The sequence below is a fragment of the Dermacentor andersoni genome, chromosome 1, assembly GCF_023375885.2.
Source record: "Dermacentor andersoni chromosome 1, qqDerAnde1_hic_scaffold, whole genome shotgun sequence".
NCBI classification, from domain to species: domain Eukaryota; kingdom Metazoa; phylum Arthropoda; class Arachnida; order Ixodida; family Ixodidae; genus Dermacentor; species Dermacentor andersoni.
Window position 1 is genome coordinate 91,215,197 of NC_092814.1, and position 14,287 is coordinate 91,229,483.

The 14,287-nt window shown below is 43.3% G+C and overlaps 1 protein-coding gene across 7 annotated transcripts in view; it reads right to left on the reverse strand.

Annotated features, from left to right (window-relative positions):
• The window catches only part of kis (chromodomain helicase DNA binding protein kismet), a 192,244-nt gene that overhangs the window by 125,436 nt on the left and 52,521 nt on the right, over window positions 1-14,287 (reverse strand). For all 7 annotated transcript variants that reach the window (XM_050191669.3, XM_050191666.3, XM_050191667.3 and 4 more), the window contains 5 exons: window positions 12,046-13,062; window positions 10,065-10,380; window positions 4,385-4,512; window positions 3,262-3,450; window positions 634-865 (listed from right to left, as the gene is read on the reverse strand). In XM_050191669.3, the coding sequence (XP_050047626.1) occupies window positions 634-865; window positions 3,262-3,450; window positions 4,385-4,512; window positions 10,065-10,380; window positions 12,046-13,062 (1,882 nt within the window). The remainder of the gene's footprint in view (window positions 1-633; window positions 866-3,261; window positions 3,451-4,384; window positions 4,513-10,064; window positions 10,381-12,045; window positions 13,063-14,287) is intronic.

Consider the following 14,287-nt stretch of genomic DNA (forward strand, 5'->3'; position numbering starts at 1 on the left):
GCATCGTCCGTACGAGACCACCACCAGGCACCTTACTGAGACGTGGAGAGCTTTGCGGCCGGAACAAAGCCTCCCGTCCCCGCCGGCCAAGAGGGGGAAACGCGCTTTCCAATCGCTCAAGGTTGCGCGGACATAGGATAACTCTAGCGTCTAGGAGAAGCTTAACCAGGTGCGATGGCGGCACGCATAGCGTGGGAAGCTAGCCGCCAGAATAACAATCTCAAGGACTGCTGCTGACGAGGGCGAAATACCTTCGTGTAATTATAATAACCCTAATAGGACTACTTTCGAATGAAAAAAAAGGAAACGGCCCAGAGGGCTATACTACGAGAGCTATGACTGATAGTTTTCTATATATATATATATATATATTCATCTCATCTAGTGCGCAAATAGTGCTTCGCAAATGTTAGTGCTTTTTTCTGCATTATTAAACATGTGTTGCAATATGCATCTTTTCTCGAATTAACAGTTTTCTGTACTTCAGGATATCTGCCAGTGCTATGATGCTTTGACAGCAAAAATTACATTTTGTCTCTAATCTATATTTTTATCAGCCTGATACAGTCGTCACAGTAACATACTGTACACATTACGCGAATGACACAAGAAAATTCACCACTTGAAACTTACAAGATTGAGCATTCGGAGCCCTTCTAGAAGCTTGCAGTTTCGATTCTTCAGTCTGTGGGCCTCATCAATCACACAGGCACGCCATGGGAGTGCCTGCAGCTCCAAGCAATCACTGAGCACTATCTCGAATGTCGTAATCATCACTTGGAACTTGAACACGTCAGTAATGCGCTGCCCATTTTCATCCTTGTAGTACATTTCATACTCCTGGATCATGTTGCGACTTGCTGACCTAAAACAATAACCATACCCAGCTGTCATAACTATTCAATATAAAGAAACAGATGTAACAAAGTGTTTCGTCAAGACTCCACTTGTTCTCCAAACAGCAAAAGACCATTTGTCTGAACACAATTGATTTCCAGCTTCTGGCAACTTTTCAAAAAAGATTCTGAAACTGGGACACAGAAAGCTTTTACCTATTTATGTGCATTCATCAAGCAAAGAGCTACGATTCAAAGGTTCTTAAGATATAAATAAAAAATGCTGGTTGAGGTTGGACAAAACACAATATGTGATGTTAGGACTCAACAGCCCAGGATATTCCTACAAGTACAAGTACACTAAATATGCTGGCCATCATGAAAGTTTACCGGCCAAAGTACCTGCAGCTAGAATTGACATCAAGCTGCACAAAAACACTCCACCCACATCAGCCAAAACTCAAAGTGTGGAGGCCTTGAGGCCAACAGAACCGCCACACTTGAGAATCAGACCAGTGCCAGTTACCACAATGTTGATACAGAGGTTTCTGCACCAGTTAGCTGCACAAGCATTTTGGTTGGTAACTGCTGTAGCAAATGAAATTGCTTTTTCATACACATGACCACTTTCTCCCTTTATACATACAGTCAGGCTTTCCTAGAAAGAAGTCGCATCAGACATGAAAATACCATAGTTATATCCAATATACAAGCATACAAGCAGGTATCAGTGAAAAAAAAATTCATTAAATCTATGTGAAACAAATGCAAGTGGGGTGCTTTTGACAAGCCAGCAAAGTATCTCCTGAATATCTTGGTGACCCATCAACATCTTGCCATGCCGATACGACACACAGGAACAACAATAGCTTGCTACAGATACTGTACACCATGACGAATACACAACCCTGTGATTGGTATTATTGTGCAGGGTCCACATGCTGAGGGTTCACATGCTGGCTTGTCAACCACCACAAATGCGCAACCATGTGATCAGTATTGTTGTAGAGGGTCTGCACATTGGCTTGTCAACTGCGGTCCAACCAATCCAAGCCACTGACCAAAACACACACCCCGCTTGACTGACTTTTCGGGCACAGAGAGGACTGCATGTGGATCCGTACTCCACTACTACGGCCGTCAGTCTAGCACGTGCTCCTGAACTCGCACTCAATCGGTGATAAGGTCGATGACTTAGAACACACTGCTGGCAATATTTCTATGACAGCTTGTCACCAGCCATTCCGCCATTCATACTGCTTAAGTCACTAGGCATAGCTAGCACCGCTTTGTCGTAAGTCCATAACCAAAGTTGCAGTTTTGTGCCAGTCAACATAGTCTCAACTTAGTTCATGGATGCCATATTTGGGGCACCACATGCACGGTTGATGTCAAAAGACCATATAATGTCTGAAATTTGTTACTGCCGTTATATATTGGTGCTAGGGATAGGTGGAGGTACCGCAGGAATTGTGCAGGTATGAAAAATCAGCCGTCCGAAATCAAGATTGGAGACTGCATTTTACATTATTGCTACCAGAATATATATTCTGAGGCATGTTTGAACAAAAATTTGCTTCATTATAACCAATACCGTTGGCGAAGCACGACACACAAATTTTATATTTACTTCATTATAGTCGAGAAACTGTTATATCTATGTTGGTTATATTGAGATTCCAATTGTGTATGTATTTATTTTTACCCTGCCTTTTCCAAGCCTCTCTTGATGAGGAAAATCTTTCTAGTCAAATCCTATTAGATCTGCTGGTTCCAGTGATGGCACCAAGAGCACTCTAAATCCACCATGCAGACTGAAAGCATGACACAGCAATGACTATGCCTACAGTCTTAGCCTTGTGCAGTACGAGCTAATAATAAATTGGCCTCATTTGCAAGTCACACATCACAGAGTGGTAACATTATAGAATGCACAATAGCCAGACAAAGCTCCAAGACAAAGGGCGGTACCAACAGTCCAGAGATGGCAATATGACGTGTCACTAGAGAACACTTTTGCTCCCAATTCTTTAGAACAGCAACATGCAAGTGTGGGAGTGTACAGTAGTAGTTCTCTTGCTAACACCTCCACAAATCCTCCACAATAGTATCCAGTAGTTAGCATCGCTTGAACTGCTTAAGCTGCTAAATATTGCTAAAGTGCAAGCACCACTGCACCTGTCCAAATCAATTTCACCAAACTCGTACACGTTCAGACTTCATACCAATATGTAGGACAAAAATTTATCAATTGTATACACATAAACCCCTGCCAGATGAACAGCTAACCCTTTTTTTCATGCACTGTATACACAATGTGCACAATTTAGTAACCTTTTCCTTTATTATGAACAAAAACACACTGCACAATAAATAATGTATCACTCAAGACCACACTTAAACACAAACAAGAATATCCACTTACGATCCATGATAGGTGATAACATTTAGCTCAGTCCATGTTTCAAACTCTCTCTGCCAGTTGCCAATAGTTGAAAGTGGAGCAATCACAAGAAATGGTCCATTGATACCATATTTCACTATTTCGTTGATGAAGGTCAATGACTGTATAGTCTTCCCCAAGCCCATTTCATCAGCCAGTATACAGTTTTGTCTGTAATCAACAAACATGGAGATCACATATGTAAGTTCAACAACTACATTCATGCAAAGCCTTAAATCTAGGGCAGAAAAGGACGCCCCTCTACTTCCAAATCAAATATATGCAAACACCTATAGAAGGCGATAAAGAAGAGCTGTGGTAGCCTAAAGACCGAACTTCATCCTCTCAGGTGAAATGAGGTTTATCCACCTGCAACATACGATCCTTTTTTCAACTCAATTTAGTTGTAACAAAGTAGAATAGGTGGCACAATTTAGTTATAACCATTACTTCTCAGTAACCACATAGACCTAAAGCTAGAGCCACAATTGGCCCCCAACATCCTGCACCCTCTAGCCTCCAGTGGTACATCAAACGTGCAAGTGCACATCGTCTCATGACACTCAACATTATCAGCACCACATGCCCCCAATTTGTTTGTTGGTCCTTTGCCAGCATCATGTCCACTACATTCACTGATCCTTAAGCAGAAACAAGGCCATCTTTAGGCAAAAGATCAAAATACATACCAATAATTATTGCACAGAAGGCTATGCATGTAGCTCGCCATATGCATAGTGTCACATGCACTGCGAGAATAGTTCACCTCGGCACCACACATAGAGCATACTGTGTACAGCACTAAAAAGGACAATTCTTGACATTTTGCAAGATGGCACAAGACATGGGACCATTAAACTTCTGTGCATGGCAGTATCTGACACTGTTTCGAAGTCAATACAAGGCATAAAATGGCCAGTTACTTTTCGCTTCAGGAAAAATCCCTTCTTATATCTACTGGTAAGGAACTTTGTGAAAGAAAGTAAAATATGTATGAATTTTTACATAGATTTGAAGGAGCGCTTCCTTTTGTTCATTACATCCAATTACATTAGACTGAGGACTGCAGTAAGACATGGTGCCATCACAGATGAGCCATACTTACCCATTGTACCAGCAGAAGGTCAGCCAACTAAGACCCTCAAGTTGATACTCTCTCAATGTGTTCCCTCCTTTGTAGACCGGTGACTCGTCTATCTGCTTCCACTCAGAAGGCTTAGGCCGCTTCTTCACCTGTCAAATAAAAATGCAGCACACACAGAAAACTTCAGCCACATAAATGAGGAGAACACCCAGAGCCATGCTATTTTCATAAGTCAGTATGTACCTCTACTAAGGCGCTTCCAAAACATCCACAACAGATAGTCGTCCTTCAGAGAAGCACGATGCATGTGACAAGTCAATGGGGGTCAAACTGAACCGGAACTGAATCGAAAACCACAGCTGAACCACTATTTTCAGCTGAACTGAAACCAAACCAAACCGATGTGTTTTTTTTCATTTGGAAATGAACCTGAACGTTTTGTAGGAACAATTCCAAATCAGTTGGCCAACAGGATCAGCCCAGGGTTGTTGGAATTTTACAATTTTTACACACACAAAGACATACATACAGGGTGTCCACGTAACTTCAGCCAAACTTAAAAAATATGCAAATGTCACGTAGCTGGACAGAACCAAGGCAATGTTGTTTGCAGTCACTTGGAGATACTCATTTTTTTTTCATTTCACCTAATTGCATAACTAGTATTACATATCTAATCAATTTCTCAAATATTATAATTAGATTAAAAGTGTGAGAAAATTGTACAGCAACATGAAAAACTCCCAATACAGCTTTCTGTTGCTCAATACGTGCTGCATAATAGTGTTTCTCAGAGTGTAAAAGAAGCCTGCAAATAGAAGCAAAGTGCCTCGAGTGGCCAGTTAAGCGGCAAAGGAGAACAACACATGAAGGGGAGGAGGTTGTCGATTTCGCAACCTTCCACAAGTTCCCCAAATTTCCCAAGCCGACATCGACTACCACAAGACCACGAGGACTGAATGACCCTTTCAGTGGGGACCTCTCCACCAATTGTAAGGGCCATGTGCAAAGGATTACTTAAGGCCATCCTGGCCCCTGTGTTAGGCAGAACCGCTGGAGTCTCGAATAGAGTCACAACCATGCACCAATGAAGTGAATACATTCTTTAGATTTTTTCATCATCACAAGGCCTGCCTTCATCGCCATCTCCTGATTCTTGCGGTGAAGACCCACCTGGTGATAGCAGGAGCACTGGGGAGTGTTTCCAAGCGCAGCTGTGGCAACACCTCTCTTGACAAGCTTACTGAGGGCCGAGCTGAACAGAAGAAGACCCATCTTTGAGCGAGGAGCGTACTCCCAACAACCGTGTTCCTGCTAGCACATCAGCTGTAGGTCTAGGAAATGAAGTTCCCCATTCTCACGATACTCCTTAGCTTAAAGATGTTGAGGACCTTACAGAACTTGGGGTAAACTTCCTGGAACTCAGTAGGCATGTCACGAGGGCCTTGCTCAAGGACAATTAGAAAATCATCCACATAATGAAAAACCTTCTCAACAGACACCTGCAGAGACGATAGCGATGCGTGCAAATGTCAGTCAAATGTACCCAAAACCAGATCGCTTAATACCAGCTTAAAACCAGGTGTACACCAGCTTCTGTTCCCAAGTGGAGAGATGGCTCAGTGCCGGATATCCGCATTCACTCCTCACCGGAGTCGCAAAAAAACTACTGGAGAAGTGGGGAAAACTGTCTCCCGTGAGGCAGCCAGACAGTGACATTAGCAGGTATGCTGTCATACCTTACATTCAAGGCCTTTCCCACAGCATAAAAAGAGTAGCCCTGCATTCAAATGTTTGTGTTGTCTTGTGGGCGCCTAATAAACTAGGTCGACTATGTCGACAGGTCAACTACGACAAATCATAACAAACCGCTTGTAAAAAGAAGCATGCCACACCATTTGTCAAGTGTGAAGCTGAGGTGGTGTACGAAGAGCCTATTCCCTATGGACACTCCTACATTGGACAGGCTGGTCGTTATGCTCCAGTATGGACAGCAACTTGGCCTTACACTACAGTGAATGCGATGTGTGCCGTACTAAGTGGCCTGACTTTTCACAGAGTGCGATCCACAAACACTACGACGCTCGTGCATGAGAAATCTTTGAGGCTGCTATCACAGTGAACGATGAGTCTTGCATCAGCCCTCCACCTTAGGCCTTGATCGAAGCAGAAGTAAGCTATCAACCGCAGTAATTCTTAGGAAACTTAATCGGTGTCACATTCTTGTCATGCGTTGTGATGTACTTTTGTTTTCTCTAGGTATAATAAAGAATTCAGTCCTCAGTCAGCGCTGGTGTGTGTTCCTCTTTTTGTCCTTTGTCTTTTTGCACTGTTCCACTGTAGAGTATGTACCGACTAGCCAAAGCTGCCAAGGGGTTAATGTATTTGTAAATTGGATTTAATTACACAATTGCTCTTTTGCTATATATTACATGTTCTCTTACAACTAGGCAGCTTCTTTACTTTTTACAAAGATGAACACGTAATAGATGTGTAGGTAAGTCCTTTTTTTGTATTTACTTTTGCAGTGTTCTTAAAAACAGCTTACAGTTGTCAAAGAACTGACTTCAGAGGGCACTGTGTTCCGTTTTGTCCCTTGTCGCCCCATGACGGCAGCGACAAGTGCACATTAACAACGATGTGCTAACGGCGGCGCTGCTCGGAACCAGGCAAGGAATATTAGAGGGGCACTATAAAGAGAAACAGTAGATCAGTTTAGTCTAATGAAATACACTATAAAAGCTAAATTTTCTTTGATTTCGCGGTAATAAGTAAATTATTACAAGAGCAAATTAAGGTCGCAATACCCCTTATTAAATTTTGCTTCAGAAGACCAGCACCAGAGGGGTGTCACGAATTTCAAAGTACTTTTTCGTATTTGGACTATGTCGGCAAGTAAATTCCTTGAAATTTGCTAACTACAGTCTCTGACTCTTCTGCGATGGAATGTGACACAACTTCCCCAATGAACAGTTACTTAGGCATAAGTAGTTGCTGTCAAAATCTGTGATGTCACGGCAAGCTGGGGTGGCTGGGAACTTGCCACCAGTCATTCTTTCTTGCGTCTTTTTTACGTTACTAAGCCTATTTTCATGGTAATGAAGGAAGCTGCAAGCAAGCAAAAGGAATAAGTGTATGGTGGACACTATCTTTTTGTTGGCAGAGTGCCATCACACACATCAGCCCCCAATCCATAAAGCTACTGTATCGACCATACAGTCGCAAAGAAAAGCATGGCCACCCAACTCATTGTAGCCTCAAGCATGCCTCATGGTTGGCTTGTAAATATAGGAATGAATTCAATTCTGTCAGCTGTCACAACGGCAGTCTGTAATGCCATGGAAGAATGCAGCCAACAAATGTAGCGGCACCAGGCTTTGTATTATGCAGTCGAAATCCGCAATAACGAAATCCCACACAAACGCAATTCTTATGACAACATTTTCGTATCCCCAGCAAACGCCCACAGAATTCAATGCATTCCGTACCTCTCGACAACGAAATGTCGCTGTACACAATCTCGCATCACCGAAATTTGACAGAACGCAACCCCACATATTCACTCCCATTCACTCAAGGCTGGCAAGCTCCAAAATGTGCTCAAATGCATTTTGTTTGCGCTAAAATTTCGTAAAATACCACCACATTACATTTGCGTGGGTGCCGCCATTTGTGTTTACAAAAACAACCAAGCACCGCAAGCAATTGCGTGCGCTGGAAACACGTCATGACAACTATCTTGTTTGCTGATCGCCCGTTTGAAGCGGCACGAATGTTGCTACCGACATGCGACAATCGTTTTTGCACACCTAGGGCAGTGCATAATGTATGCCTTGGTGAGAAAAATGCAGCAAAAATGAGGAAATCCACGTCGCACCGACGTGGATGCCGCTTGAGATGGTGGTCGCAGCATAGATTGCCATACATCAGGCTGCGAATGAGTGATTGCAGGGGAATATGCATCCCTTGCTTCAAGAACACTTGTTTTCGTGCCACCCGACAGGCATCATGGGTGGATTCAGCACCAAACGGAGACTTGCACAAGGGGGCTGTAATCTCGCTCGACTGCCGTCAGGTATATGAGATACAATCACTTTCCCGCTTGGCGCCTACAAGTGACAGCGTGCCCTGGAAAAATGCTGCTGCATGCGTGGAGCGCTGTTGCTCTGTGTTTGGTGCCGAGTAATGCAAAATCTCACAAAATGATCGTATCTCCGAAAGCAATTGACCAAGAATGCTGCTCTAACAGTGCTGCCACTTTTCATTGACGCATGCAGTACATTTTGTACTGTCGGCAATGCTGTTCTATATCCTCGAGCAAAGCTTGCCAAAGTAGGCTGTAGGCTAACTGAATTTTGACAGTAAACTTTCGTTGTGCGTTGCATTACCTATTCGTGCTGTCTCATTTCGCAACAACGAAATTCTCCTGAAAGCAAATTTTTTCGCTTTCTCTGCAGATTTCGTTATTGCGAGGTTCAACTGTATTGTATGGTAGTTTCCTAATTTTTGCATCACCACTATGTCGTGGTGCTGCATTGGCGGAGGTAAAAAAGACCCCTTTGGAGCAGCATGCACAAGCAAATCCCAGTCAGCACGATTGCCGCAGCACTCCCACCACTGAGCTTCATGAGCTCAAAAACATGCAAAAACAAAACCATTTCAAGTTACCACTTTGAAGTTCTCTCACAAGCTCACTGTGACAGCACAGATTTCGGAAGCTGATGCTGCCAAAATCTAGTTAATTTTTTATTGGTGGAGATGAACAGCATTAGATTTTACAAGGGTGAAAGACTGAACTTGGCAGGATTCAAAAACATCTACTGCATCGCAATGGCCAAAATACGAAAAACATTTTTTGAAATCCATTTCTGACGGTGCTGCAGTCTCAAGGCTAAAGATCAAAAAGCAGAACTTCAAACTTCATTTTCTCTTTCATTATTAAACCTATTACTGTGAAATTACTTAGAAATGACGATTGAAAAATTACCTTGGCAGTCCAAATTGATTTACTGTTTCCTTTAGGAATCCAATGAAGGAGAACATTAGGGGGAGGGGGTGGGTAACGCCTTAGACAGCCACTCAGGATGCCATGAAGATACTTAAATGCTCAAATTCAAAGACGCCTATATCAAACACTACATGGCATCTCACGAAAGAAATATTTTTTCAAGTTAGTGCACATGCAAAAGCAAATGGTTCTCAGTTCTACACAATACCCAAGCTAACTTCTCTCTGGTTGTATCAAGCATTTTCTCAAAAACAAGAAGCAAATAACTAAAACGAAATACATCAGAAAGCTTATGGGTTCGAATGATCAGACTTCTCGCTCTGGATTTGGACCTTAACCGAACCGAATAACGCAAGCCCAAACCCATACTGAACCCATAAAAATTTTGGTTCAACACCCTCGATGTGTCAATATGTCAGTACCATGAGACAGCAAGCATGCTTCTTTGTTACATTATTGGACAATATGGACACAACAATGGAAAAAAATTATGTAGGTGACTTGGCAAACATTGATCCCATTAGACAACACAGGCAGATAACTGCATGAGTTAAAACAGAAAGAGACTACAAGAAAACAGTAAACCAATAACTCAATAGATGTATACTGTACAATACATAAGAGAAAGGCAATGCTCACATATGAAACCTGAATCACTTCCTGAAAACCTGTAGTAATTTACAGGGTACTTACTTTCCACTTCTCCTTAGGGGGCGGGTCTTTAAATCTCAGAAAGTGCTCAACCTTTAGTGGATCCACATCTTCTTCCAACTCCCATGTGCTTTCCTCATAGGAGAGACCTCTCCACTTGACTAAATAGTGCTTGTGTGTGGTGCGTGCTGGCTTTGGCTTGCTGCTGTCAGACTCATCACTGCTGCCTGCCTTGCCCTGCTCAGCCTTTTCTTCCTTTGGTTCCAAAAGGCCATCAGACTTGACAGGCGTAGTTGCAGCATTGTCCTCAAATACACTGTCATCCTCTGGCTTTACACTGTCAGCCTCTGGTATTACGCTGCAAGTGTAAAGCAACATACAAAATACAGGCCATTTATATGTAAGGTAACCACAATTTCATGGAAATCGTATGTTTGCAACACCAGCAAGCAAACCCTAGCCGCTTCATAAAAGCTTTATAGTATGTCAAAGGTATACTGTATTAATGTGACCTTAGGAAACTTTCACTTCTAAATACCCTAAGGGACCAGCAGCTGACCAAACTGTCATGACATAGTGACAGAAATAAAAAGAATGTTGTTACTGATAAAATTAAACAGTAAGTTAGCAGTTTAAATGGCAATTAGTATTTTCAAACAGATCAGACAGTCACGTCAGCCATGTCATGTCAGATCAGACAGTCAGCTGCATGTCCGACATTCTACTGTGAAACTGAAAGAAACTGTCCACTGCTCAGAACATGTTTTTGGATTATGTTGGGAATAAGATTGTGTATCATATTAATGAAAATAAGCATGCTTATATCTCATAAACAAGGAATTGTCTGTGGGGTGTCTGTGTGTCGTGCATGTGAAAGACCCTTTGGAAAAGGAGAAGTTCCCAGGCGTGGTCATTCCGTGTGCGGACTGTCAGTATGTCTACGTCAGTGAAACAGCCAACTTCAACACAAGACTTAAGCAGCACACGAATGACGTCCAGAAACGACACGTTGCATCCAATGCCTTGGCCGAACACTGCGCAGCCACATCACGTAAGATTATCTGGGAGAAATCTCGCATGATTGCCAAGGAACGAAATCATTCTTCGAGTCTTTATCTTGAGTCCCTAATCATCCAAACCACGGCGCACATTCTTAAACGCAACGAAGGCAATCTGCCGCCCATGTATGCCAGGTGCCTTAGTCATGTTTTGAGACACACATAAAAAGGGGCGCCAACTCTGCCGCTTCTTTCATTGTGAACAAGGCTCCCGTGGGGGAGCCGGAACGTAAATAACTATTTTAAACTATTTTTGGTTGGTGTCCAGACCTCTTCCCTTTAAGTATGCATCATCCCGACCAGACGGGCTTCCGTCATACTCTCAACTACAGACAATGGTGAATTCATTAAAGGCTAACTGCAACAAAATTCTAAAACTATATGTTATAAATATGAGTGGAAGCATCACAAAAATCTTGCAGAAATATTTTTTGTTATCGAAAGTGAAAAAAGAAAAGGAAAATCCGCCTATATCACTCGCTGGAAATGACACATAACTTTGAATGCGCGGCTCCTGCGCTGTAATGGCCGATTCCAACAATGGTAAATACGCATACAATATAGTAAATTGTAGCACTAACAAACGTTTCTGCTATTGTACATGTGCACTGTAAATAAATAAAAATTACTGCAGCCATATTGTTTTGTTTTCTTTTCTCCAATCAAGGTAAGGGCTTTGAGCAAAAGTACAAGGTGAATCACACTAAAATGGCTGAAAAACTGCTAATGGAATTGCATCATAAGACAAAGCTCTGACAAGCTAACTTTTGTGAGAAAGAATTCAGGAAAACACCTCCCCCCCCCCACCCATGTGCCCTCAACACAAACTTCAAAAATGCAGAACACAAGTGAAATGCATGTGGATTACTGTAAAATGCCAATGCTCTTGCAGCAAATCGTTAGGAACTGAAGTTAATAAAAACATATGCCCTATTTTCACCTATAGGCAATCTTGATCACTTTACCTGTCAGGCACCTCCTCGTCAAGCATCTCCTCGTCAGGTAGTTCCTTTTTGATTGGCTGCTGTTCAAGTGAAATTGTCTCATCTTCACACATGCTATTATCAGGGCCTTCACCGGCAGCTGCTGGCGCACTCGAAATTTCAGAGGCACCACCACTGTCTTCTTTCTTGGCTTCTTCCACTGGCTCAGAAGTGCCGTTTTGAGGTTCTTCATTTTCATCCTCTCCAGCATCATTTTCTTCATTATTATCCCCTGCTCCTTGGGTTTCTGCTTGTTTATGCGCCTTGCACTCCTGCCCATCTCCATTCTGCTCCACAGGCTCAGTAGTATCCATTGGTTCTGCCTTTCGTTCATCTTCAGCAACGTTTTCTTCAGTCTTAGTTGTTGGCTTCTCATCTTTGACATCTGCTTGATTTGCATCATCACTTTCTATGGGGTCTACAGTCTCTGTCATGTCCAAGATCCGATCTACCTCCACATAGTCAGGGTTGAAGGGCTCGTCTTCAAGGAAGTCAAAGATTGAATTGATGTTGTCCTTCTTTTGACGGAAGCGTTTCACTTTCTGCAGCACACGCTTATCAGTCATCTCCAACTCTTCCAGAGTCTTCCAGTCACAATGAATGTATGAAAGGTTCTTATACTTCACAAAAAACTCCTCAACATCCACAGGTTCCTTGTCCTCCTCTTCAGATTTCCTGGTGGCCATTCGAGAAGCCAGGATTTTTTCAACAACCATGGTGTCTTCAGTGACAACATTGACCAGAACTTGGACATTCTTGGTTTCCTGCCCTCGAACAGCGTGGGAAGCATGCAGACCATCCAAAGCAGCCTCATCACCACTCAACTGCAGTTCAATGTCATCAGTGTACTTCTTTCTGTGGGTGTTCCGCGATGAACGTCGCTTCTGCACACCTCCATCACCTTCTTCAGGAGAAGGAGGCGGAGTGCCTTCCAAATCGGACTTGTCTGAAGAGCCCAGCCGCTTGCGCTTCTTCTTCTTGCTGAACTTGAGAGACAACCTGAAATGTACACCACACAAAACAAACACATTGTGGTAAATACCACAAACTTGAAAAACTGATATTCTGTAATGCTAGCCTTAAAGTGAGCCATTAAAGGGCCCCTGAAACAGTTCGGGCAAATTTTGTAGACGCGTAGGGTACAACTTAAGTAGAACATTCGCCCCACAATTTAAGTGAAGCGTTACCTATTAATGGAGCTACAAGCGATTAGAAGTTACCCTCCTCCCTAGCCATGCTTTTCCTCCTCAACTCGTTCACCAAGCAATCGGGGCTAAGCTCCGCCTTCACTGATTCTGCGTCACGATGCAACGTCACATCGTCCACTTCCGGTTGTTTTGCAGCCCAACACCGTCCACGCGAAACCTCTCCGCTAGCCGCTTGGCCGTCGACCTCAAGCGAGAGCTATTGAAGCAGCGTGCGTTGCGAGCATTCTGTCGTAGCGCCGAACGTGTCTGGTATTCCGGTAACAACAGGCAAGCTGGTCATTTCGGCAAATGGCTGGAGGCATAAACTCAAACTCAAGCGTACACATGAGTGAGCGGCCTGATCGGTCTGCACGGTCTAGCCACTTGTTGGCGCAGCGCTTAACCAGCCACACAGAGCGCTAATATTGCTCTAACCAAGTGTAAAACATTTGAAACATTTACAAAAACAATGTTCTGATGATTACCCTCCTGCGAAACATACACACCAGGAGCAAAGAAGAATACACTTCGTTACTGCTGCTGTGTATGGTTGAGCTTTGTGCCACCAGGTGGCTGCACCGTGCAGACCAGTCACATTTGCACTTCTGCTCATCCCGTTACGGCACAGTCAAGCGGCCAGACCCTGTCCCCTTGCGCTTGCCCTAATACCAGACTCGCGAAACGCTATTGCGTTGGTAATCTTCCGGTGTAAAGTGACGAACACAAACGCGCAAATCCTGGCGCCGATCGGATAGCGGCAGTCCGATGCGCTGCAGCCAGTCCGCTCATCTACTGGCTTGCAGAGGGACACGATATCACAGCTTGACATATTACCAGTCACTACGTTTGCAGTCCACAAGGCAACAAAGTCGAATCATAGTGCTCGCGAAAAGACAGACAGACTCTTGGAGCTCTCGTCAAAATGGAGTACGTTGTCACACAAGCAGACGACACTTGCTGTGTGCCGGAAGTGCTTAAGTGTACTGAAAAATTGTTCTTGTACATTCTCTTTATGTTGCTTTCTTTTTATAAAAACA